General features: G+C 41.0%; 1 protein-coding gene across 1 annotated transcript; it reads left to right on the top strand.

Moving 5' to 3' along the window:
• Positions 1-761: 761 nt before the first annotated feature.
• Teh1 (tipE homolog 1) lies at positions 762-27,393 on the top strand. Its single transcript, XM_017149684.3, has 2 exons — positions 762-1,648; positions 27,156-27,393. The coding sequence occupies exons 1-2, from the start codon at positions 879-881 to the stop codon at positions 27,223-27,225; spliced, it is 840 nt and encodes a 279-aa protein (XP_017005173.1). The 5' UTR covers positions 762-878; the 3' UTR covers positions 27,226-27,393.
• Positions 27,394-27,729: the final 336 nt, after the last annotated feature.

The raw sequence follows: 27,729 nt of genomic DNA, 5'->3' as shown, positions 1-27,729 counted from the left end.
AAAGCCGCCGCACAAAATGTGTAGCATAAATAATTCCACCCACAACACACAGAGACAAAAAAGGTTACACAGTCACTAGGGCGACACCAGTAGACATTCGAACGCCGGCGTCGACGTCGGCGTCGGCAGCGCAGTCAGCCTGGGCAGCAGGACTTTCACCCACACACAATCTCTATCTCTCTTTCTCTCGCTCTCTGTAAAAGTTGCTCTCTAACTAACCTACATCAACAGCTGTGACTTGTGGAAAAAGTGCCACCCACGCAAGCCGCAAAATGTAAAGAAAACCGATGAAGAAAAACGGAAAAGAAATTTTAAAAAATATATAAAAAACTTCAAGTTTCGAAAACCAACTAAATAATAATATTTTTCAGTGTCTTAGCTGCTGTCAAAAGTTAAAAGTGCGAAATTAACGAGCGGAGTAAACAATAAGCCAGGACAAATGAAAACGCCAGAGCGCGCTTTTCTCTGACTGTCGCTCTCTGTCTCTGTCTCTCCCCTTCTCTGTCTCTCTCTGTCGCTCCCTTTCGCCGACTTTCTCCGGAACAGCTGTTCCTTCTCTGGCTGCCAAGACTTTCTCCGGACTTTCTCCTGCGCCGAAGCGTGTGTACATAACCTAAAATCTCTCTCGCTCTCTCTCTCTCTGGATGTTGCGGTAGGCGGAGGGACGTTGCACACACAACTATAAGTGCAACATCGGGAGTGCAGAGCGGCAGCAGAGCGACGGAGCGGCGACGGAGCAGCGTTGATGCCGTTGCAGCTGCTGCTGCGCAGCCAACAGCAGCAATACGAGCAGCAGCAGCAACAGCAACGCCAGCAGCAGCAGCAGCAGCAGCAGCAACAATCAGCAACATCAGCGCCCTGTGTGCACCGACAATAATATGAGGAGTGGCAGTTCGGAATTACTACTCGAGCAGCAACAACAAGAGCTACGGTTACGTAAAATCCGAGAACTGGCTCCGAAAAAGAAAAATGGCAATCGGCGCTTTCGTTCGTGGCGGGAACGTGCGCGTTTCTATGGCACCTCGACACTGGCCTTCTTCTCGGTGACCGCCGGCGCCTCGCTGCTCTTCCTCGTACCGCTCTACGTCGATCCGGCCATATCGACGCTGAGCCACGACTTTATCGAGAAGCCAACGCTGTGCACGACGACGCGTCGCGAGGATCTCGTTGGCATATTCAATTGCTCGTGGAGTTCGTGCCGCGAGGGCTGCACCTCCGATTTGTACCGCTGCGTTCATATCTATGTGACATTTGTCGAGCAGAACATAACGATACCCGAGAACATGACCGACTATAGCAACTTTACGTCGGACATGGAGCAATCGGGGGAGGCCACCCTGCTGGTTAACATCAAGGGATGCGGCTATCCGCCGTCGGTGACGTGTAAAAACTTCAACGGCTACTACGGCATCGAGGGCGCCATCTTTCCGTGCTTCTATTCGCGCAAGAACAAGACGGTGGTGCTGACGTCCTACAACCACGACGACCAGGTGGCCATGATCATCCACTTCTTCGCGGTGCCCTTTGTGATAACGGTCATCTCGTCCATCGCCCTCTGCATCATGCACTGCGACTGCCGCTGCAAGAAGGATCGCAGCCACCGCCGCAATCGGCCGCAGTGCCGAAGGCCGCGCATCGAGAATCTCAGGTGAGTTGGGAAGTCTTTTTAAGAGGTTTTTGATACTACCAAAGGGCCTTGAATCGTGGAGTTCTCTTTTGGGTTCTGAAAACCAACTAGGTCGAGATCTTAGGGTCTATAAAATCTGCTTGTTCTCCCTTGCTATTTTTATTATAACAAATAATTCTTCACCCATCCGTAAATTGCATTTTTCGAATGAAACATTTAATTTTTGAAAAACCTTGATATTTAAAATAAAACGTTACCTCAAATAAATCATAAAAAGTCAATTTATTTTTTTAAGCTTTAGACTTCTTAAGTAAAATAATTTATTCCTGAGTAGATTGTATTTTTCAAACTTATAAAACCAACAGGCCAATCTTCTTCCTTTATAAAAAATCCGACCACCCAGTTTTTCAATTATGTTATTCAAATATACATGAATTTAAAACGATTTCTTCTTTACATATTTTTCCTCCTCTTGGCCAGTAAGTTAATTTAACAAAACTCTCTCAGCAGGAAGTTCCTTTCTGTCTGCAATATTTGCTTTCCTGGCGTCGGCGTAATTTAAATAATTCACTAATGACAGTTTTTGTGTGCTTGTGTGTACTGAGTGTGTGGGTGGGTGGAGAACGTGTCAAGGGAGGGTAGTAGGGGGTGTTGTTATTTTGGAGTAATATGCGGTCTAAATTATTTATAAGAACAGGCGTCGCATGTATGCGCCACCCTGCACCGCAGACGAGGCATTAGGGCACGCACCAAGCACGCACCACATTGCGTATGATTGATATGTTGAGCTGTTGACAGAGCCGTCGGTAATGGAATTCGAAGTGAGGGGTGTGCGGTGCTTTCCGGGACACTGACAATTACATTTGGCCATCAAGTAAATAGAAAACAAAAGGCCATTGATTCGTTGTACTTCAACTCCATTGCCAGCTGGTCTTTAATGCCTGTTTTTATTGAATTCCCTTTGAATTGTGGCATTATCGAATCTGTGCCATTGTTTTGCCTTCCATTTTCCTTTTTCGAGGAAATTTCCATCAGTTTTCAGTACTCATTGCACATCGATTCAATCGATAATGAATTGGTGGTCTGTCCCCTTCTCCTTCCCCTTTGGTGGTAGCTCCTTCGCCCCCTCCTCCTCCGCCTTTTTCTCCTGTCCTGTCCGCCCATTCACTTGGTACGTGCATTATTCAAATGTCATGGCAGCCAGGGCGCTCTCACATGCCAGCCAGGCTGGGCAATTTAAGCTCGCCGAGTGCTCCCCGTCGAATCGAATTCTTTGTTTTCCCCTGTCTGGCTCATCCAACTGCTTGGCTTGGTTTGGCTTGGACTGGAGTGGCCCAGAGGCTCCATCAATTGTCGGTGAAGTGCGGAGAGTGCCTTGCCTTGCAATCCTTCTTAAGCCGCACAGATCGCCGAATAATTGCCGTCCATATACGACCGTCGATAATAAAGGTGACCCCATTTCAGTCAGGTTTAACACAAAGAGAAAATACACAAATGAATACGGTTTACAAATATGGCACAATTTTGTAGCATACTTATGGACGCAAAAAAAGCCTATGAAAAGTAGAGTTTTTATAGAGAAATAAATCACAAAAAGTTTCGTAAAATCTTTAAATATTAATACTAATAAGAACAACTTGTTAAACAAATATATTCAAATATTTCTGTATTTTTTTTTGTAGTCATTATTAATATTAATTGACTTAAACTTCCAAAATATATACTAAGGACTTTTAAATTGTAAAATAGATTTATTGCAGAATTTATGTATCTTGATAAGCGTTTTAAAATAGCAATATTTCTATATTTTTGTAGTTATTTGTTAACAATATTTATTAATATTAATTGCGTTAAACTTCCAAAATATATAGGTACTAAAGACTTTTAAATTTTAAAATAGATTTATTGCAGAATTTATGAATCTAGATAAGCGTTGTAAGATAGCAATAAAGGTCTCTAGCACCAATAAAAAACATTTTTCAGCTCCAAAGCCATTTTTTCCTTATTAAAAAAAAGTAATAAGGATTTCAATCCCCAATATGAGGCATGGTTTAGCTCTGTGTAAGCATGTCCAAGGCAATATTGGATGTGCGAATAAGTCTGCGGACAGCTGCAGGTGCATGTTCAACATATTCTCCCACAAAAAAGTTTTAGTTGCAAATTCCTTTGGCAGCGGTGGCGGTGGTGGCGAAGACAGGTGGTGCAAAAATGTATCTAATGCGCATATTTTAACTTGTTTTCAACGGAAATCACTAATAAAAACAGTTGAAAAAGAGCTGTTGAAAAGTTGCGAAACAAAATGGCGTCAGCTTTAGCCATCCGCTATCTGGCATGCACAGTGGCACACACACACATACTCGCTGACACACACACATCCAAACCACCCCCTGGATGTGTGTTACATAATCAGCTTACCTTTCGTTGATGCTTTTTCTTGTCGCTGAATCCGACTTTGTTTCACAGTCACAGTTGCCGCTGAGGGATTTGCAGGATATCATTCACACGGCAGTCGACTAAAAACTCTTTCGCAATTCGAACAATATGCAAAGTGCAACAAAAGTAGAGAACTCGAATAGTTACAGCACATTGCCAGTTGGCTAATGATTATGGGGCAGCATTATGCCACTTTCGCACGTTGCCGCCACTTTCGAGTGCCAGCCTTTTTAGCACGATCCGCATTAGCGGCACTCTTAGGCCACTCAATCATTTGGCCATAACGCAACTAAATCACAGCCAATAAAGCAACCAACTGCCTCTGCAACTAAGTAGCCTTAGCCAGCAGGAGTTAATAGCCAAGTAGGATAGACCAGGTTAGAGTGGGTTCGATGACGAGATACCCTAGCATTTTAATCGGATTTAACTAAATTATGCTCTTAATATTAAGTTTCCTATTTAAAAGGTGAAAAGTTATTCCTTCTCTTATCTCTATCTAATGTAATCTATTACAACTAAAAATAAAAACAAATCTCTTCACATTAGCTTTTTAAGCCTTTGCTAACTTAAATTAAATCAAAAACAAAATTATTAAGTAACCAAAATATTTTAATAAAAGTGGAAAATATAAAAAGAATTTTAAGTATTATTATACTCCTGGTACTATCTTTAGTACAAACTTAATTTTAGCAGAATCATTTGAATATTATTCCGTTATTAATAAAAAGCCATTTAATTTAAGTGTAAGCATTTGAATAACTTTTGGCTAATTAGAAAAAATTTAATTAAATGCAGTCGTCAAGTGGTGTTGCCATAAAAATGAGCAAGCTGTAAAAAGTTTCATCGGGGGATGATTAAATCACAAAGCTTGAAAAGTGCGATTTTGCTAAACTAGCTTCATGGTTTTGTGGTTCCCCTGGCGAGGGTATGGCCACCATCAGCATCTTCTTCAAGTGCAGCTCAAACAAGAGTTTAAGGGTGGGGTTAAAGGGGTGGCGAACTAGTGGGTGTTTGGGGGTGGGAATGGGTGGTAATGGCTGGGAATGGGTGCCATGGGGGAAATGCTCCTAGTGTGGCCTACTTCTGTTTCTGCTTTTGCGGCTGCCTAGAAGCGTTTTTCTTTGTGTATTTGTGTGTGTGTCTGTGCGAGAGTGTGCCACTTTGTGCTGCCTTCCTTTCTTTTATTTTATTTTTTATAGAAAAATCAATTTTGCTCCTTTTATGAACATCCCAAGCAGCTGAGAATGCAACGAAGTCACGTCTTTCATTTTCCTAAATGATTTTTTTACGAATCGAGTGTCTTTTTTTGTCATTTAAATGGGGAAAATTTTGATAGGCTATGGTCAAAGAGAGAAATGTTTTCATATATATACTAGACATTCTATGGGCTTACAATCAATCTGAAAAACTAAACCTTTTACCGAAAGGTTCACCTGTTTTTGGCCCTCGAAAAGCTCACATAATCATGTGGCTCCGGTTTTCGGTTCGATTTGGGTTGGCAGCCTGCCGCAATCTAATGACAACAACAAAGGACGCTTGATTATTGCTGAAATGCCGTTTAGTTGCAGACAGATGTTGCCCGTCCCGTTCTGCGTTTCGGGTGAGTGTCACGTATCCCTTTTGCCGGAGAGCTGGAAACAATGGTGGCACAAAAAAGCGGATCTCCTTTATACCCAAGAAGATGGCTGAGATACCCGAAGAGAACCAAGAGACCATTGTTGTAGGCCCCCATTTTTTATTTATCTATGCCGACAGGGAACTAGAGAAGTGCAAGCTATCTCAATCTCGGACCCACACACTCGCAAGCACACACATGTATCCACTAGATGCGCCAGTCACCCTGAGTCGACACGCCCACAACGCCCCCTAATCGATATTAATAATGCGCAGCATATGAATGCTGTTCAATAAATTTCCATTTCTTGTTCGGTTCAATTGGAGATTCGAGATGGGCGATGGGCGATTGCCTGGCTTTTGGGGGCGTGGCCAAGGAGCAAATTCAGTCGTCGTCGTCGTCAGTCAATTCATGTAAATCCCCAGCAAATCCCTACACCTCCTCCAACATGGCCATTTCCCCAGTTTCTTTCGGGAGCAGTCCGCTTCGCCAAGTTAGTGGAGACGTTGCAAATGCTTCATTAATAACATGAGCTCACAGCAGACATTCCCCGGGGAATACATATTCATGAAGGTTCTTACGTAAATGCCAAGAACTTTCTGTGTCCCAACTATGAATCCCGAATGAAACTGCAAACGGCCAGATGATGATAACGGGGGCGGGGAATGGGATTGCGAATACGAGACCTCATTGAGTCTCTTTGAGTTGAGCAAGGAAACAAAACGTCAAAGAAAAGTTCAAGTCCTGGAAAACGAAAATCCCCATATATCTGTGAGGGATGCAAGCATTAATATTGCACTAGAGGCGGATATTATCTAAATTTGAATATGTTATTAAAAGGAATTTATGGCCCCGCCAGCATATTCCCTTTTTTGCTTGACGGCCCCTAAAGATGAGGCATCTCATAATAAATGGGGAGCACACACACATTTGCTCAGAAGGGTAGGGAGACTCAGCCAAATACAGCTGAGTAAGCATTAATATGCACCTAATAAAATCCTTTAGAAAAAATCAAGCAAAAATATTTTTCTTTATATTTTCTTTTGAATTAAAGTATTACAAAAAGTATACAAATTAAATTTATTTCAAGAAAATATAAAAAAGTTAATTATTATTTAATTCTATTTTTTGGCCACTGAGATACTATTATTTTGAACACAGCTGTTTGTCTTTTGCCAAGGAAACGCGTGCGATTTTTAATGGTCAGACATTTGGTTTAATACCGCTGTTAGAACATTATATTAAAGGACATAAGAATCTTCAGACATATGGACTGAATTAAACGGCGGAGACAAGGCAAAGTGAAGGAGAAGTGGAGAAAATCAGTGTGTGCTTTTTTTATAATTTTTAGCTTCAAGGAACTGTATCTGAAACTCCCCTTAATTTCGTCAGATTACCACGAATTGCCACTTTGAATTAGCAACATTTAAAGTTTTAACTGCACATTAAGGAATTCCGTTTTGAGTCCTCCTCATGTTTTCTCCTCCCCCCCAATCGCAATTAAGCTTCAAATGTAAAGCGAGAGCGAGGATTCGCTTGAGTGTGCGAATGGTGTAACGCACCACGGGGCGTATGAGTTATTATCATGGTGGAAGGAGGGAAAGAGGCTCCCCCTTCTGTTCATCTGTTAGTTTGTCTGTGTTTGTAGCAGGCCCGTGAAACAGGGCAAACAAAGCTTTTATTCAAAGCAATTCACGTATATAAAACATTTATCTTTATGGCCGTCTTCAAGTGTAGTCGTGTCTACGTGCGAAAAAACAGAAAGCAGCAGAGACAAGGAAAGAGAATAGACCACGTGTGTTTATTTAGGTTTAAATTGTCAACAATGTCACATTGTTTGGCACTAATTTGGCCGCAAGAGAAGATTAAATTTCGAAGCCGAGGACTTAGACGAGTCATTTCTTTCACAAATTTAATTACAGCTGCGTGTCCTTTTGCCTGCCATTGCAGTCACTTCAAAGTGCTACGAAGTGCTGCTGCTGCTGCTGTTGCAACAAGGACATGCTGCAAAACAATTTTTGTTGACAATCAAGTGCAGCAGTGAGCGGAGCAAGGACATTCAGCCAGCATCCCGAGCATAATGCAACAAATTTCAATGAGAGACCACCTGCCGCCGAGCCACCCTAAAGCCACCCAAACGCCACCCAAACGCCACCCAATCCGACCCACTCGAGAGCCCAATGAAATGCCTGGGGTGTGGCCTCGGTCACGACACGTTGCACTTGTTGTTGGCCGTGTTTTTGTCGGTTATGCTGCCGATGGTGGTGGTGATGGTGGTGGTGGTGGTGCTGCCGTGCTGCTGGTGGTGCATCCGCCGCATCCGTCAGTGGCAGGACATGCCGGCAGGAGCTGAGCACTGCGGCTCAGCTGGCACAGCCGAACGGATATTGTTGAGCCACACATCCATAAACCCACTCACCCACACCCCAAGGCTGATCCACCCACATTCGCCTGTCCGCCTGCCAATCCATCTAGTCATAGTCATATAGCATATAGCACCCACCCAAAAAGGCTCAGCCACCCATCCATATCCATTCATTTAGTTTCGGACAGTCCATCATGCATTTTTGGGCCAGCTGTCGCTGTTTTAATTTCGTAATTACAAATCCTTTCTCGCCGCCTTCTTGGCCAGCTGCCAAAAGTCATTTTCTTACTGCCTGCTGCATTTGCCGGGCATCCGTATTCGGCTTGCCAATATTTTGCAATGATTTCTGACAGCTCTTGCGGCCGGCCCTGCCAATTATCAAAGCCTTAAGGATATTTGATTTAATTAAAGCGCACAAAAACACAAAATGGGAGCAGCTCAAAACTAATTACGAAATTCTTCGCTTCGTTCGGTTGGCAGTGACAGGCAATTATAGCAAAGAGGCATATTTTGGAACCCAGGACCTTGCGGTTCGACTTTCGAAGGCTCTCAAGGCAATCGATTATTGCCTACTTTCTGGGGCAGACGAATCCCATATAAAATATACTGTCCTTTAGCCTACAAGTTGAACAGAAAAATACAAATTTATGTCAAAATTAAACACAGTTAAACACATTTATAAATTTAAATATTTATTCTCATGTCGATGCAATTTAACTTTAATTATTTATTATTTTGGGAATTAAATTACATTTTTGATTAGCCTAATCCATTAAAACGATTTATTTAAATTGTGCAAATAAGGTGTGAAATTGTACAAATAAGGTGTGAAATTGTAAACATATAATTGTAATTATCCCTAAAAAATATTGATATTTACAACATGTAAAAATATATTTTTCGTCGATTTTTTTTCGACCCATTAAAGGGAAAATATATTTATTGTTTGTAATACAACTAATGAGTTTCACAAAAATGTGTGGAACTGAAAACCATTTCCTCAGGTTTCTGCCTATGAAAACATTTTTAATATTGAAACCACTCGAATGAAATTCATTTCGATTTAAGCAAAAATTTAAATAATTTATACAAGTATTCTTTTTTGCCCTCAATGCCTGAATTGTGCAATTGTGAATTCTGAACAATGGGCGACCTTTTTGGTGTCGGCAGTCTCTTTTTACATTCATTACACGATCAGGTCGTTCTCGCTGTCTTATTTGCTGTCCTTCCAATTTGTTATCCCTGCGGACAAAGTGGGGTGTGAACCGGCCTAAATGCTGCCGTTTTAATAAGCGTGTTTCACCGGATATTCCAGCGTTTAACGCCTGGCTACAAATTGTCGGGATTGCTCCGTTCTGTTCCCTGCCGTCCTCCGTTTCCGTTTTTTTTGTGTTGCTCTCTTTTTTTAACAATGTGACATGTTGCCGTTGTCCAGGCCAGATCCATATATTTTTATTACAAAGCGCTCCTTATACCCTTGTCCGCTAAACTCTGGAGGCGCACTCGCTCGGGCTTACACTGTGAAAAATTCGACGTACATTTTGGCTGAAACAAAGGAAATAGTAGTCAAATTCACGATAGATTGGCATTTTTTTTGGATATTTTTTCATGATTCTAACCATCTATACAAATAAATTTTCATTTAGGCAAAAGCAAGGGAAATAATAGCACAAATTTTAAAATAAGAAAGTCTTATTAAATATTAACTTATATGTCGTAACAATGTTAGGAAAACATGAATAATATTATAAAAGAAACCAGGATAGTTACCATCGAAATAGTAAGAATATCTAAGAATATATAACGCAATTATATTTTATCAATGACACAATTTCTATGTTCAAGAAATGTTTTTTGTAAGACTGTTGTTCAAAACCAAACTTTTTAGACTGCAATTTTGGTCTTCAATTTCTTATTTTTAATTTCGACTATTTTTTTCTCACCTAAGCTCACCTAAACAAGACGAACATTTGTATATTTCACAATTTCCGTTTCTGTTCCGGAACGTTGTCGCTTGCCGTTGTTCGTGTCACATATTTTTGCTTTTTTTCTGCCTTCTTTCTGCTGGCTTCATTTTTTTATTCGCTATTTTTTGCTGGCCTTTTCCCCAGGACAACAAAACCAGCAAAATGGGACATTCGGGAGCTTTCAACGCAATTTGAAAGGACCCCGCCCCCGCAATTTCGCATTGTTTGTCTGTGCGGCAACTTTGTCAGAACCTCGCTCCAAGTGCAACGCGCCGGAAACTAAAAGCACCCAACAAGAGAAATAAAAAAAAATGAAAAAAGAACCCTGACAAACATGCAAATAAGTCGACATCGTTTCCATGTCCATGCTAGTTCTCTTCGGCTATGGCAAATTTGTAAGGGGAAGGGAAAAGGCGGCGGCAAAAACAACATAATAATTTCTTAAAAGTTATTGTGGCTGCCCGCTTTTTGCTTAGCCGCCTTTGTCTAGGCACAGACCACCCACAACCACTAACCACCACCCATGACCACCCACCACCCACCGCCCACTCACCTGCTGGCTGAGATTTATGGGCGCCTTCACAGTCGGCTTTTAATTTGCCAGCGAGAGTCAGTCGTCCTGAAGCCTTGCAAAACGCATCCCTACATCTCGTCGTCTGGCAGGAGGATGCCTCAACTTTTTGTTTGTTTTCGCCCCTTTTGTCTTTCGGTCCTTTTAATGAATTGTTGTCGCTGGCAAAGCATTTTGTAATTTATTTAATTAAACTTTTTTCGCTCTTTTCTGCACCGCTTGAGACAAAAGTTTCCGCCTCGTGCTTTTGAAGTTTCCGCGAAATGATAAATTCGAAAGGACTGCAAACGAATGGATGGGAAATGACGAAACGAGCCTACGATGACAAAGGTTTAGATTTTTTTGAATGAACAATAATAAACACGTGACTTTAATTTTTATTCGGCTAATGAATTTGTCTGAAATTTTTAATAGAATGCTAGCTAAAAATATTGATGTTATCTTTATGCACAAATTAATTTATTCGAATTTCAAGCTCCATAAATATTAACACAGGCTTTTTACCTGCCATGTGCAGCATTTAAAAACAGATAAATATAAACCTCAAATACACTCGAAATAAAAAAGGCACTGAGAAAGTCCCAACCACGCATGTTCATCATTTAATATTTATTACTCTCCTGAGGGAAGTGCAAACTTATTCACATATTTGAACAAGCTCTCATAAGCAGTTAATCTGGAGTAAATCTTAATAAAGAAGAAGGGTCCTTGAATATTTAAAGCTGATTTAAACAGCTTGAAGGCTGAAAAACAGTTGGGTCCATTGGCAGGACAAAGCCAATCCCTTTTCTGCCAGATTATGACAAATGTTCAAAATCATTTGTCTAATTTGTGGGCTCAAAATGTTGAATGGAGTACGAAAAGTAAAGACCAAAATTGATTTGCTGCAGAGGCAGAGGGCAGAGAACAGAGGGAAATTACAAAGGCGTTTGGAATCGGAATCTGAAGCGAACTCAATATCCCGCACCAGAGGACAGGATGTGGCCACTGTGGAGCCCGGGTCCTTGGTAATTTCACCCGTTTTATGTGGCCAATAAATGTTTTATCTTCGTATCCAAATTGCCGCCAGCTGCGTGCATGCGTGCCGATAAGGACTGGCCCCTCCCTTTCAGCCCCATTCCCGATTCGATGCCAAAATTGGTAGCAAGGCTGCAGTGCGTCCCCTGCCGAAAGCAAATCGATTTATTGGCCATTAAGCCCTGGCATTTGCCACTAATATTTCAGCCCAGTTGCATTTGCTTTGGACCCGGGGTTTATCGCCTTAAATGTGTAAAATAATTTCGCTGTCCTGCGGCTGAATTTGAATGTGAATGTGAGTGTAAGAGTGAGTGTGAGTCTGAGTGCGAGATGGTGTATCTGAATCGCTGGCCATTATTGTTGTCCTTAGGCTGTGCGTGACTTTTGCCCACTGCTTGCATTTGGATTACGACTGCAAATTGCCTATTAAAGCCGAACCGCCGCCCTCAGCACAATTTCACTTTTTGGTCACGTTCGGGCTTTTAATTTGAATTTTAACAGCTCGCCAGACACTCTTGCCATTCGGACCAGCCAAATGAAAACGCAATTAAATCATTCTTATTGAGCCATTGATTTAAATTTATCGCTTATTTTTAAGTATTATGACAGCCATCAAATGAACGGCCAAAGAATTAGGGATTTTTGTTTCTTTAAAAGGGGGATAGAAGTCGTAGAAAGTGTTTTCCATTTTTCTATATATTATTTGATTATTTTAAAAATTTAAAACAAGTTTTCTAATTTCATTACTGTTTAATGAATCTTTTTAATAGTATTTAGTAATCAAATTGTTATTAATCTCTATCAACATATTAATATGTTTCTGGTTAGCAAACATGCAGTTAAAGCGGTTGACACTCATGGGAAATCGATTGACTGAATATGAAGTTAATACAGGAAAACATTATCGACAGGCAATGGCTATAAGTTAATTTTGGTCGCCCCAATAAATGCGTAGCCATGTGAGCAGAGCATCAATTATGATGGCTTGTCAATTAATTGAAAGCCAATCGGATTGCATCGGATGCAATCCACTGGGTCCGGGCAGACGCACTAATTGGGGTTAATAAAACAAACAATGAATCCGCACTGAGCCGGGCTCATCGGTGGCTGATCGGATCGGCAGAAGACGGTTGCAGCTCTTGAGCATAATTTGATGGGTTGAAAAAACAATAAAAGGAACAAATTGAAACTGGCCACAGATCAAGGGGCTTTGGGAAGTATTTAATTGGCATAATCAGAGATAAAACCAGGGACAAAATGAATTAAACAGAGTGTTGGACGTGTCCATAACCCTTTGGGTTTAGATTAGTCCTTGCTAGGTCCTTTCCTTTTCCACAGCTTCCCCTTTCGACCATAAATCTCTTGACCTTGCCGGACATTTGGCACGTGTCGAAACCAACATGAATACACAATGGCCATTTGTCGTCACCCGGAGGGGAGGGTCCATCCCTGGCTAAGCCGCTAAGTAGCTTTTCCTCTCGGCAGTCCTCCTGCCATTCGGGCCTAAATAATTGAGCAAGGTGGGCGGCAAAAAATGATGAATGTGCAGATTGAAAATGGAGAACTCAAATCGAACACAAGCGCCTCATCGCTGATTAATTTTTAAGCACGGACAAGTGTCAATATAAATGGATGAATGCGTAATATGTGTAAGGCCCACTCCCGGGAAATTATATTTTCTGGCCAACAATTAAGCACTCTCATCGATCGATTGGGCTTCGACCTTTCACAGCAAATTGCACATGACAACTGAAACTTGTCAGCCGCCGTTTGTTTGTTTGTCTCCTTGTTTGTGTTTGTTTTGAGTGTGTTTGCGTATGTTTGCGCGCGAGATTGACTTTCATTCGTGAGCGTGCGAGCTGTGAAAATTGCCCTTGCTTTATTACATCAATATTTTGTTATAATTAACCAAGGGACCTGGGGCCAAACGCAATTTACGGTATAAAAAAATATAATTGAAATGTATGGCATACGCTTCGAATGTCGTATTATATAGATTGTAAGCTGGAGGCTGTAATTCGGTTGTATCTATATTTATTTCTTTTATGACGTTGAACTTGATTCTAAAAATACATTTTTTGGTTTATTTCGGGTATAAATCTTTATCATCCAGAGGTACCTAAAATCTTATTTTTTGTTAACTATGTTGATTTTTCGTCTTTCTAAATCACTAACCTAATTAATTTCCATTTGTTCACTTGATAAAACGCGATTCACTCGTTTAAGCCCCAGCAAAACGCAACTCCGCGGGCTTATTGAATTAATCTGCAGCTGTCAACTGCCAGAATTAATGGTCAAGTAAGTCAACATTAATCTGGTCCACGTCAGGAGAAACTCCATTCTGCACTCCACAGTCACATTCACATCGGAGTATTTCAGACTAATTGATTTGTTACCGGACTTACTGACTGACTTTGGACTGTTGGATAATTGACATGTGCCTGCCGCCTAAGGATGCCAAAGATTTCGAATGGGAAAAGTCGAAAGGAAAGGAAAACTTTAACTGGCGAGCGGGATGATTCGATTTTATTACTGGACTCCCATATTATCACAAACGAATCGAAATGTAAACGCTAAGAAGGGCGAAAATCAACTTGCCGTGTGGAGGAGTTTTGCGAGGAGTGGGAAAATCAATTTGTATGGCCTATTCGGATGGGTGGTGGGAGGCAGTGGGTGGCGCAAAGTTAAGTTCCCGCTAACATTGGTCACCTTTTCTCGGGGGCGTTGAATGGGGCTGGCTACTTAAGCTCGTAACTCGCAGAGCTTCACACGAATCGGAATTGCCTTTTGCTCTGTTTATGGACATTGTTGCCATTGCTGTTATGGCTTTTTGTTGGCTTAATGAAACCCAAGGCTCCAGCACAGCACAGGCAGTTAGTTCACTTGAACTCGATTTCCCTGCCAGCACACACATGCATAAGCCATATACTTACAAGCCAACAATGACAAACCGTGGAAAATCGTGGGGTTTTGGTTGGGGCTTTGTGGCCACACATGTGAGCGGAAATGGTCAGTCATATGCCGTGCAAGAATGTGACATGTGGAATGACTGGCGATGACCCACAATCCCTCCCCCCGAATCCCAATCCCAATCCAGTGGCCCCCAATTTATGCGCTCTTTACTGTAATTGGCAGGGCGCCGCGAACGTGAATGCAATTTATTTTCCCTTTGTTTGCTTTACATTTTACCCATTCGGCGTGTAAACAAATCATTATCGTTTCCAAAGTGGACTTTACAATTTCTTTACGTTTCACAGGTTAACGGTTGGAGTTGGGGTAGGTTTTTAAATTTTTTTAAATATTTTGTACAGTATATTATACAACTTTTAATTTCTATCTTGTATACAACTTTTTTTAATTTTGTATTTGACCACATAAACATCGTTACCATAAACTATTCGTTAAATTGTTAATAAAAAATATATTAAAAACTGTAAAAGCTCCTTTCATACTATTCCTTTTTGTCAAAAATTCTTTTCTTTATTTCTTAAATCCCCTTTCCTTATTGTATTTTCATTTCTTCACCTCCGTGGGAACTGCATTATGGGACTGTATTAAAGCAAGTCCCCTAAGTAGCCACCTGCAGGACCTCCGATTTCACCGAAAAAAACCCACCTCGTCTCCACCGAGGGTCAGTCACCAAAAAAAATGGCAAAAACCGAACAATGAAAAGGGAAATGATTGTACAATATTTGTTTTGCGTAATAAGTTTTTCTAGCTGCCAGAGGCTGTGTTCTGTTGTCCTTATAAATTTCACATAATTTATGCAGATCGACGTTACGTGCAGCAGCCGTTGGGTGGCGAAGGCAGAAAGGGAAATGGGCGAAGGGCGATGGGTGGGTGTGCTTTTGTGGGTGGGTGGCTTTTCCTAGGGTGGCCATTGTGAGGGCAGTGGAGCATTTAACATAGAAATAACAATAACAATTTAACAAATTGTCGCCATTGCTTTTGCTTTTCACTCCCTCTCGCTCGCTCACAGCGACTAAACGTCTAGCCGAGCAACAAAAGAAATTTACTCGCAATATATTTTACTTGGCTTCCTGCTCTATATATGTATATGTATATTTCTGTGAATTATTTGCCTGCCTAAAAGTTCCTCAAATTGTATATGAGTCTGCTGCTGTATGTGTGTGAGTGTGTAAGGAGGGGGTGGGCGGAAGTGCCAGAACATTTCCAAAAGGGGGAGTGGAATTCGAGGGGTCAGGGGGCAATGGGCGGTGGGCGGAGGGGCGGAGAGGCGTCCACCCACGCGACGAACGCCCCAACACTCGACCCTTGGCACAAAAGCTGGTTAGTCAGCCAGGCGACTCCGCTGTGTGCATGTGTTGGTTACTGTTTCCGCGTGTGAGTGTGGGTGTGCGAGTGTGAGTGTGTTGTGTTGCTGGCCGTACACACAAAAAAGCGATGAACTCATAAAAAACTTATGAAACTAATTTTGTTTTGCTTGCTTTTGCTTTTTGCTTTTACTTTTGGTTTCTGTTTTTGTTGCTATTTTGTATACCCCTTAAAAAATTGAGCTAAAAGGGTATATTGTGTTTTTGCTCCTTTGAGATATAAAGCATTACTATAATTATGAGATTATCTAACTAGATAATATCTACTAGATATACAAAATTAACTATTTTGTTAGGAAATCTTGCTTTTAAGTATGCTACACGATGTTTAATTTTACAAAAGGTATTTCTTATTCGTAACACTCATCATATTTTGTCCTTCGTAATTTTGCTATTGCTTTTGTTTGGCAACCCAAAGCGCAAAAGTCGCGGAGCCCACAAAAAAATTACACCCTCTATATTTATTAATGGGTATATTAGGCTAAGATCATGATGAAGTGCTAATTTAATTGAATTTAATTTCTTTAAAATTAATCTACCTAAAAGAGTGTCTGAAAAAACATTTAAGGTGTTCAATTGCGTTGCAAACTTTGTAAAGTGTAAAAGTGTAAATCAATTCCAACAACAATTTCTATACAAAATAGTTTTAAAGGCCTACTTTGGAAAACTATTTTGTATAGAAATTGTTGTTGGAATTGATTTACACTTTTACACTTTACAAAGTTTGCAACTCAATTGAACATCCTAATTGTTTTAAGGTTCATTATAAATTTATTTTAGCATACTTATAGACAGCTTCATAAAAGCTTTAAGAAAACAAATCATATTTATACAATTTAAGGATATTTTTGGCTACTATTCAAAGAGCTTTGTCAAAAATTGAAAAAAACTAAATGGTATTTTAAGGTCTATACTTTGGCGGACTGTAAACTTTATGCTTGCCAGTGGCATAGAGAGTTGCCTTCGCCGACGCCAGCGCTGTTGTCCTTTGACTATTTAACTGGCCCCGAGACAGGCCAATGGGTGGGTGTTCTATAATCGCTGTGTGTGTGATTGTTGGCTCATCGCTGGCTTTTGCACGGCATTTGGGCATGGCCAAGCCAAAAGCGTGTTCCAGTCAACTTTTTGTTTTGGCCACTCGCTTGGGTTTAGTTTTTGCTGGCAATGAAACCGAAAATATAAAACCAAAGCCCGGGCGGCGAATGAAAAATCAATATTATTGCAAATTGGCCTGCGTAGCTGCCATGTAGCTGCCCTATCCTTTCAGTAGCTGGAAAACACGGCATGTGATCCGAACGAACCCCTGACCTCCGTCCCAATCGGATGCCACATGTCCTTTTGGTCGCCACTGTTGCTAGGCGATATTGAAGGATGGAAGGAACCGTAGGAACCATAGGAACCATCCTTTGGCCAACGACGTGTCAGCTGTGTGTCCATGAGCGGAATACTAAGTGACCGACGCCTGTGCAGAAATCAAACTCACACACATTCATAGCACAAAGGACGCCGTCAAGCGGAAATATTGCCATACGCTGCGTATGAGCAATGCGTAATTTTAAATACATTTATGCGCAATATTCTCGATTTATTCCTTTTCCCCCTTCTTTTTTTTTGGTTGTTTTACTGTGTCAATCGCTAGCAAATTGCATAGACGAATTTAATGATGCGTGCCGAACTGGGAATTTTGTGCACTTCGAGATGCTTTCAATTCAGTGCCTTTCGGAATGGTCCTTTGGGACCGTTTTCTTATATTCCGTTTTCGATTCCCTTCACAACGTTTTCTAAAATATTTAATTGGGTGATAAATAAATAAGTAATTATTTCTTTATTTAAGCGACAATAATTTGCTAAATCGTTTATGTGAAGCTTTAAGCAGTTGGCTTTAAATGATTAAACGAAAGGTATTTATTGTTTTTTCTACAATTTTTGTATTAAAAAATTTATTAATTGATGAATACATATAGATTTTAATCAATAATTGTGATCTATTTTGCGACCTTTGTTAATATTGTAATACAGAATTTAATTTAAAATTACTCCGGCTGATATGAGATACAATACAAAACTTTGGCATTTCCGAAATTCGGCAGCACAAACTTGAAGGCAAAAGATCCCAAAAGAATCCCTGTTAATTAATATTGAAGGCCTCATGGGTCAGTTATCTTTTATAATCCGGCAAAAGGGGGGTGAAACCACGGGCAGATGACAAAGGTCCTCCTAATCCAACCATGTAAGCTCACCAAACAAAACCATTTCTCGAAAATGGCTCATTGTTTTCCCTTGGCCAAATGGCAAAGTGTAAGCAGGAAAACTTTTTAATTAGTAAATCCCAATTAAAATGCAAAACGTAATATTATCCCTGCGTGCCCATCTTACTACCAATTATTCTTCAATTTGCTGATTGGATTAAGATGCGAAATTTAATTAAGTTACCGCATTAACAAGGCTAGAAGTGGAGAGGGAAAGGAATGCGGAGGGAAATGGAATCTGTTTTGTGGCAATTAAAATGCTTCATAATTTATTTTTCCAAATAATTCCATTAAAAGGCCAGAAACCGAAGTCTGATGAGATGAATTTGGCCGGCAACAATTCCAAAAGAGCAACGTCGAGGAACGTAAACTCGGTTAGATAGAAATCAGTGGGAGAAAAACTGCTCGCAACTTTTACAGACAGCATTTCAAGAGGCGAAAGAGGGGTGATGGAAAATCTGGAAAATTCAGTGCAAAGTGAAGCGCAAAAAGCAAAAGCATGCCCCGCTCTAAGGACACGGCGGCTGCTTTTAAGCACTTTTATGCTGATGCTGTGATTTTTTACAGCTGCCATTTCGAGGCAGCTCCTCCAACTTTGGGATGGTATAAAATGGGACGGTATGGGATGGGATGGGATCTGATGGAATGGGATGCGTACGGTCGTCGCATCTTCGACAAGTTGGAGGGATATGACTATGACGCAAGTCGATGGTCGGGTCGTTAGGCAAAACGAGTTCCCAACAGCGCGACTATGCCAAATGATGTTTGACTACGGCAGCAGCTGTCTCCTCCCCCGGCCATCCATCCATTTTTAAGGAGGGGCTTTTAACCGCAGCTACGAGTGTATATATTGAATTTTGTGGTAATTACAAGTAACTCACTTGGGCTCAATGACAAGAGAGTTGCGCTCCATGCCTCAAACTTCCCCCTACTTTCCCATCTCGTGCTTTGCATACTTTTTGGCGCCCAAACTGCTGACTGAGTTTGTTGACTCGCCTATTCGTAATTGGCAACGCTTCACTTGGCCCCTGCCACAATGTTTGCACACACAGGCCCAAAATGCCCGCCCTGCATTGATAATAGAAAATGGGTTTAAAGTTGCCGAACAAGTTGGGGAAATATTTGTTCTATTTTTTTTGGTAAACTTGCGGAAGCTCGAGCGAGATTTTTTATTTTAAAAGTCTAGCTTTTTCCGCAACAATGGGAGTTTTACAAAAATGTTTATTAAGAACTTTTGATATTAAGTTTCAAGCTCTGACATAATTTGACATTCTTGGGCGAAAGTTATGGAAACGAATATCTTTACAAAAACTTAAATTTGTTGGCAATCAATTTTAAGTTTAATAAAAAAAATATTTCTTGATAAATTTACCAAAGATGCAAGATAATCTGTACTTTAATTTTCCAGTTACCAAATTGAATGAAATCAGGGAAATCTTAAATGCACTTACCCTCTGAAACTGCACAAAAGACGCAACATGACATAGCCTACACATAATCCTTTAATGAAGCCCCTCCTTTGTCGTCCTATTTCTCATCCTTGGCTCTTTTATGTCCTGCCCGGCTGCGCTTTTCCAAGACTCCGAAGAAGTAAGCCGCAATAATTGAGATAAAAATGTGCAATTAGTGAGGAGTACGCGTTGGCTTCGCAGCTTTAGCTGCGGGGATTTTACGCAATTTACGTGGCCACCAGAGCTCAGCGGGGAAAATGGTTGGGAAAAGCGGTGGGGAAATGGGAATGGGAATCCCCGGATGCGAGAGGTGCGCCTTGGCTTTCTGCCATTTCTGTTGTGTGGTTTGTCCGTCAAAAAAAAAAAAGAGAAATAAAACCGAGTGGCGAGAGTTTTGCCTTAAACGCTGCATTAGCACCAGTCCACGCGGGTTTTTAAGGTGTGGTTGTGAAAGCAGCGGGCTGGGAAAGCGGAAAAGTGGAAAACTCGAATGGCGGAATGCTGACGCTTTGACTGCTCGGCGCTGCAGGCTGCAGAATTTCCCGCAACTTTCGGTAGAAGCCCGTTTGGGGAACCCAAACTCAAACGCAAAACCCAAACCCAATCCGAAACCCAAGCTCTGCGGTGGAACTCTGGTTTGCCCTGTGACCCGTGCGTTGCTCCGAGGGTCGAGTGGTGCAGGCGATTGTGTATTGTGTGCTGTGTTCCTTGTTGTTTTATTTATTTGCCGCTTGGTATAATCTCAATCGCAGCACTGGCGCAAGGACAACATGCTCTATTGCAGAGAGCAACCAAAAAAAAAACAGAAAAAAAAGTATACAAAAAAAACTGAAACACAGAACGGAGGCCAAATAAATATAATAAAATAAAAGGACACCCCCGGGGGCCGAACAGCAGCGGCAGCGGTTATGGAAATAAATATTTGTTAATGTTTTATTCACTCAACTGTTATGGCACATTCGTTTGGGAAATATTTCATATTTGCTCTTTGCACCCACTCCCACGACGGCCAGGCCATTAAGCCCCCGAAAAAGCTTAAAGGATATGGGATATGGCAAGTGCATATAATTTATGAGTGGACTATGCATACCCCATACGCTCCTGCTTCGCCACCAAAAAATCAACCCAATTTAGCGTCGATCCGATTCGATTTAAATTTTAAGCACAGCCACGAATTTCGGGATGCCACCTCGAGTTCATAACTAAAATGTGTAATCCATTTGGAAGCGGTTGCTTGTTGTCATCGTGTATTTCCTGCGTGTGTGTGTGTGTGCCAAACAATGGCAATCCAATTAAAATGCAAACTTGATTCCAATCAGCACATTTCAATAATCGCATTACGCATACGCCGCGTTGTCGCGCACAGGCAAAGCAGCGAATTCGATTTAACAATTAAGAGGGTTGCACGCGGGTCTGAAGTGTGGAGTGTCACGGAATGATTTCATTAGGTGGATTGGATCGAATCGAGTGGAGCGGGAAACCAAATGCCGAAAAGCGAAAAACCGAAAACCAAAAATCGTAATGAAACTTGAAATCAATGCGGGAACGGCAAATAAATCATTTGACCGACCTTTTAACGAACACGGCCCCAAATTTAATTCAGACCCGAAAGTCAGTTGAAATGATAGCCTTCAGGCCGCCGCCACTCGAAATTCCCCCTTCAATCCGGTTCGATATTCAGCCGCCAAGTGGAAATCATATTAAAAAGGAAGAAATATGCGAAAAATTGCGAGACCTGGTGATTGAGCTGTGAGCGGAAATTAATCAACGGAAACTACATTTCTGGGTTTCCAGGGGTTTTCCAGGTTTTCTTACACTGCACAGAAAAAAATAAATTACAGTTGGAGGCGTAGAAAATATGAGGATTATTAATATTCACTTAATATTGGTATAAAATATTTATTCAATGTAAATATAGAATCGATTTCTTGTAAATTAAAATCAATTTCTTGGAATAAATATTTCATTTAAATAGAATTTTTGAATATCTCAGGCCATTTAACTTTTATAACTTAATTCCATGATCTTTTTCCTAAATAACTTATAATACAAAATATTTTGTAAAATATACTTTCAAAATATTTGTGCTATGTTTAGTCCTAGTGCAGATTTCCCACCGAGCTTCCTGCCTTCCTGGTTTCCTGCCACATCGATTGCATTTACACTGGCAATTGCCAGCCCATCACTCAGCATCGGGAATAAAAAATGTTTATTTGCATAAATCCTTTTCGGGCAGTTTGGATTTTTCTATTCCCTGGCTGGGCGGGCGGTATGGGTTTATTTATGGCCAGCGGGCTAGACATCACGTAGATGGTTTGATTAATGGCCGCCGGGCGGACACATCTTCTTCTTTTTCTTCGTCTTGTCTTGGCCCGCAGAGAAATGGCCCAGAGGAAAACCGAGAAACTTTTCACTACATTCGTAAAAAGTTTCTTGGACACAAGGACAGATGATGAATTGTCGTAGCTTTCGGCCAGGGCTACTTAATAGCACCGCCCCCTGTTGACTTGGCCAAGAAACGCCCCTCTTCATTTGAGTCTGAATTCTTGTTTGAGTTTGAGTTCGAGTTCGTTTCGAGTTCCAATGCAAGTTGGCAATTGAATTGGGCCACGCCCGCGCAAATGACAAAACACAAGTTAGCAACGCCCCAGTTGTTTCTGGCATCAGAAATGCAGCCCGATTTTTGTTTGACTTTCGAGAAGGGGGCTTCGAATTGATTTGAGATGTCAGCTGGCGCTGACCTACAGGCAATACAGCTGTCATTGGAAGTGTTCAAGGTACATACGAATATCTCCCAGGACGAAGGCCAGGCTCAACAAGTATCCAAAGGACAATGTATCTGCAGTTGCAGTGCCTTGACACACAAAACTTTGGCCGTCCATGAGCCAGTCACGTGCCATCAGCACCGCAAGGAAAAAGCCTAACCGAATATTCATTCTAGTTGGTGGGGGAATGGTAAGGGGCACGGGGCAGTGGGGGAGTGGGAGCTTTATGCAAATGCAAATTTTCCAGCCAGGGGTAGCACTTCTCAAATCGTAAGCGACCTCGACGCACCACATTTTGCCATCAACTCAGACGCCGAGGACAAGCTCTGAGCGCTTTCATTTGCATTTAAAGTGCTGCCATATGGCCAGCAGTATGGCAATATCAGTGGGAGAGACAACACCGATATATCCCTATATACACACTCGCCACCCACTGAGTTCGAGGAGAAACGGAGAAACGTGCCCAGGCATATAGAGGCTGTTAAAAAATTTAAATACCCCCCGCCTATATGCGCAAATGTTTTCCAATGCACTTTTTCAGCTTTCGAATATGGTTGCCCCTGGCTGTTAGTTGCCGTTTTTTAGCCTTTGGCTTTGTCAGGCGCACAGAAAAATAGTAGTAAATGGTTATTCAAACTTAATAAAGAATTTTTGAATTCCAATCAAATGGGAAACATTTTTATGTTGACAATATTGAAAAGAGAAATTTAATATTCAACATATCGCATATTTTACAAAAGATTTTTAAACTTTTTTTTATATAACAGTATATCAGCTAATTTAAATTTTAAAGCACCACTCGAGAAACTTCCTGGAACTGAGAATTTGGCTTAGAGTAGGCAAACTTTTGCGGCCATTGAAAGAATTTGATTTTATCAGTTTAAACTTTAGAGTTTCACAGACGAATGAAAGGCGGTCAGCGTGGCCAAGTGAATCCCGAAATGGTTTGCCAAACTGCACAGATTTCCCAGTCAACCAGGGGGCGCCAAAAACTTTCAGTTGTTGCTGCTTTGAGCTGACAGCCAAAGCTCGTGTCCTCTCAAAAATGTAACTAATGAGATTTTAAGTTTCTCCCACTTCCACTCCCACTTTGCCACCTCCACTCGACACTTCAGCCAGTTTTGTGTGGGTGTTTCGTGTATTTTGAGTGTCGACGTTTGTGTTTACTTGTCGCCTGCAGGCTGCGGATTTGGATAGCAGCCGAGATTCTGGCTCCGACCCAGGTGCCGGGGCCCAAAGTCCCGAGCCCGCAGCAATCTGACCTCTAAGCTGGCCCTCACTTTCGCACCCCAGAAATCTGTCCGCATGCCAGTTGTATCTGTATCTTTGTATTTGTATCTGTACACAGGGAGATACATTATATCCATGGATAGCCAAGTTCAATTTTTAATGCAAATTATATTTAAAGAAAAACTTTTATTCTTGCTATTATATTTTTTTCGCTCCTTAATAAATTCTTGGTGTAAATTACTGCTTTTAATACGTTAAAATGTAAAAAAACAATTTTTCTGTTGGTTATTTCCTATTTTTCTACAAAAACTATTAAATCTCATTGATCCTAAGTTAAAGACTATATATTTTAAAAATGTAACAAAATTTCTAGGGCATTCCCTTTAATTATATAAAGTGAACTTAATCCTTGGTAATTTCTTTAACGACTTTTTTATAATTTTGAAGCCATTTTGTCGATGCTGTAATATTTTTCTGCGTGTATATCCGCCCGTTGTTGCTTTCACGCGTCCGATGCTGGTGTCCTTGCAGCGCCAGCGACTTGTTACCAAAGTTTGTGGGACTTTTGGCCAAATGAAAATTTAATGTACCTTGTTTCGGGTTGGCCGGCCTATCCCCCAGTCGCCGTGGAAGGCGTGGCGCGTGTAATTTAATTTACACCAAGCATTCAGCACGCCGCAGTGTCAGTGTCGCATTTTCAAATTAAATACGCTGGGAAGTTTTGCAGTCCTGCGGACCAAGGGTCTCCACCTTTCTCCACTCTCCGCCACTCCCATCCCACCTGCACACACCTGTTTGACCTGGTTTCGGCCAGCTATTCCTCTTCGTCTTGGCCAAGCGCCGCCTTTGGCCATTTCTCACTGCCAGTTGGCATTTACATTGCTTGTTGTCGTTTGTAATAATCTTCCTCTTGCCCGAAGGTCGTCCACTTGGGTGGGAGTTAATTGCATAAAGTTGTTGTGCCCGTCAGCTTTGTGGAGTTAGTGCTGAAATCTCCAACAACTTTGGTTATTGCTCGAAATGAGTTCCTGGCCAAGTCAAAACTTTGATAAAGTTCTGTGGTTAACGGAAACCTCATGGATTAAATCAAAGGTCGTTCTGCAATCGATTGCAATCATAAATTCAATGGAAAAGTTCAAGTTTTACATTGGCATTGCACAAAAAGGGCTACAAAGTGACACAAAGCAAGCGGCAGATAACCGCAGGCACTTTTCCAGCTTTTCATGGTTTTTATAGCTCTCGAAACTAATTTCATGTTAAATGCAATTGAAAAAGCTTTTTAATTGCATTGGCATCCTTTATGTTTTCAATTGCAGTTGCTGTTTCAGCTGCAGCTGCAGCCGCATGCGAACTATTTGTGCTCGAATTTGTTGCATTTTTAATTGGAACACAGTTTCAACAGCTTGGCAACAATTTGCACACTTTCCATGTCCTGGGTGTTCCTTGTCCTGGGTTCTTTGCTGTTGTTCAGCTCCCCAAATGCAACAGCATCCGTTCCCTCTTTTTTGATGCTGATGAATGGTCAGCTCCAGATGGTCTGCGTCTCCTGGCTCTTAATTCATCCCAAAGTTGCAAAATTCAACTTTTGTCCAGTCGCAGGAAGTAAAGCAAACTTAATTTAATGCATTCCTTAAAGAAAAGAAAAGTAAAGTTAAGTCTAAATAATCGGAAGTAAAATGATAAAGACTAGAGGGAACGCTTTGGTCAGCTAAAGAAAGCAAAAATGGGAAACCAAGCTTTTTTCAACTCTCTTAATTTGCCTACTCAAATATTTACGAGCCCCTTAGCCATGTGTTACAAAATATTTAAAGCATCTGTTTTTATTATCTCTAAAATGTATTATATTTTTCCAGTTCAATGTTTTAAGCTTCTCGTTTTAATTATGACCCTTAAGCGCATTTCGAGGAGTTGCCAACACTCGAAAGTTTTCATAATATCTTTCAGTTTTTGCCTGTTTTGTTTATTTTTGCTTCGAACTGAAACTTGCAGCAACTATTCTGAACTTTCTATGAACTGGCCAGTGGGAAGTGGGGGTGTGGGTGTATGAATTTAAGTATGTAAGTCTGGGGATTTATTAAAAGCCAACGCAGTGTTGCAAGGAGGTAAATAGCTGGCGAAAAAAGAACAGCTTCCGTTCGAGAAATGAGATTTTTACTTAATTCAATATGAGATGGTAAGTGCAGCCAGCTGGACGGACGAATGCGATCATAGACTGGGGCCGAGAGTAAACACAAATAAAACTAAAGTAGAGTGCCAATAAAGCGAACAGCCAGTGAACAGTGGGGCCATAAGTACGCGTATAAATTACATTTGAAATAGTAAGCGAAAAGGCGATTGTTTCGCATTGCTGTGCTTTGTTTCGCTTCATCCCAATGCCCAAAACCCAATCTCCATCCACATCCGTTTCCGCAGCGCTTGTCGCATGGAAATCCCCTAAATACAATAAATTTCACATTTCATTTAATTCCATTTCATTTACAATGCGAAACCGAATCCGCAACAAGCAAACAAAGGAGCTCCAATCCAGTGGGTGCCCATGATAAAGAAGCCAACGGAGAATGGAGAATGGAGAATAGAGAATGGGGAAAATCGGAAAAATAAGGAAAATTCAGATGAAGAAGCAGAGAGTACATAGTTGGCGGTCGTAGGTCGAGGGGTCGGAAAATGAAAGGAAATATGTATGTACACGGGTATACATGTCGGTGTGTATAATAAATAAATGTAACAATTGAACCGAATAAATGAAATCAGGACTCAGGAGCAGTCACTCCTGGCCGAAGAAAATTGCATCCTTACACAGTGGGAGTGCCAGGTGCACACAAATGAATTCGCCTTCAAAGGAAAACATTTACAGGTTGAAATAAAAATACCTGCACTGAATATTCCTTTTAAAATGAAATACCTTTTATAAAAATGCATCATCATACTTTTATAACATAACTTATAACCCAGCAAATTAACCGTATTGTTTCCTTTAATTCCTTTTTTATTAAAGAAAAAAGTTTGTACTTCAAGATAGTTGAAGAGGATTAAAATAAAGCTTATAAGCACACTTCTAAAAATTTTATAAATCACCTAGCTTGGTAAATAATACCAGTACAATGCAATGCAATTAGTGAAACACTGTTGACTGATGGTGAAACTGGAATTAGTTTTCCTTGTTTGTGTGGCTCAACGTGTTGCAAAGAGCAGCAGCTGTCTGCCTGCACTCGGTGCGATAAAGTTTTCGGCTTTTCCTTTTCCTTTCCCCATTTCCCTGAGCAGTGTCCTTATTTCTAACACTTTTCCCCCTCTGCGATGTGTCTTTAAACTTTTTATGTTTGCCAACTAAAGTGCAAAGAAGTTTATTGGTGACTTAACCGAAAGTCACTGGGATCTTAAACTCCTTCAACGGTTATTCGATCAATAAAATTGAAACAGTCAATTTGATAGTTTTGTCGGAAATTGATACATAACCATATACATTAACGTACCTACATTGTAACTTGATTTACTAATAAATTTAAACAATTTGTTCTCTTCTTATTACAGTGATACTTCGATATCAACGCGAGTGGACATGCTCACGCCTGCTATTGAAGTCTACAAGCCGCCTCTCTGACACAAGGACGACACTGTGGAGAGCAATTTAGGGAATCCCTCGACTAGCAGCGACTTCTAGCAGAACCTGATACCACACACTGCAGAACTAGCTAAGGATAATCTATTTGTTCTTCCAACATAGTGTCAACCCAATCGAACTTCGAACGGAGATGAAAGATGGAAGATGTTATATGCAAGATGGGAGATGGCCAAAGAACCGACACTATCAGAGGTTTTAGTGCAACTAGCAGGACAGAAATGAATCAGATTAATGAGACACAAACGAAAACACACACATAAATTAATAATTGATCCAACTGAATAATTCCTAAGATTGATTAAATTTAGTTACTTTTTAGCGTAAATGATTTTTAAACCAGTCGAGAAGAGCGGAGAAGAGAGAAGGAGAAACCAACAGAAGTGTTAATCGGTTAATGAATTAAATCGAAATCTAGTTCTAAGCTGTGGCAGTGGCATCTGTAAGTATTTGTATCTCTAGCCGCGTATACAAACAATATGTGTA

Source organism: Drosophila takahashii, chromosome 3R (genome assembly GCF_030179915.1).
Source record: "Drosophila takahashii strain IR98-3 E-12201 chromosome 3R, DtakHiC1v2, whole genome shotgun sequence".
NCBI lineage: Eukaryota > Metazoa > Arthropoda > Insecta > Diptera > Drosophilidae > Drosophila > Drosophila takahashii.
This window is presented reverse-complemented; position numbering and strand designations above follow the sequence as displayed.

Excerpts from the sequence above, each read along its gene's own strand:
- Teh1 (XM_017149684.3), top strand. The coding sequence starts at position 879 with ATGAGGAGTGGCAGTTCGGAATTACTACTCGAGCAGCAACAACAAGAG. Across the intron at positions 1,649-27,155 it reads CCGCGCATCGAGAATCTCAG|TGATACTTCGATATCAACGC; the intron begins GTGAGTTGGGAA and ends TTCTTATTACAG.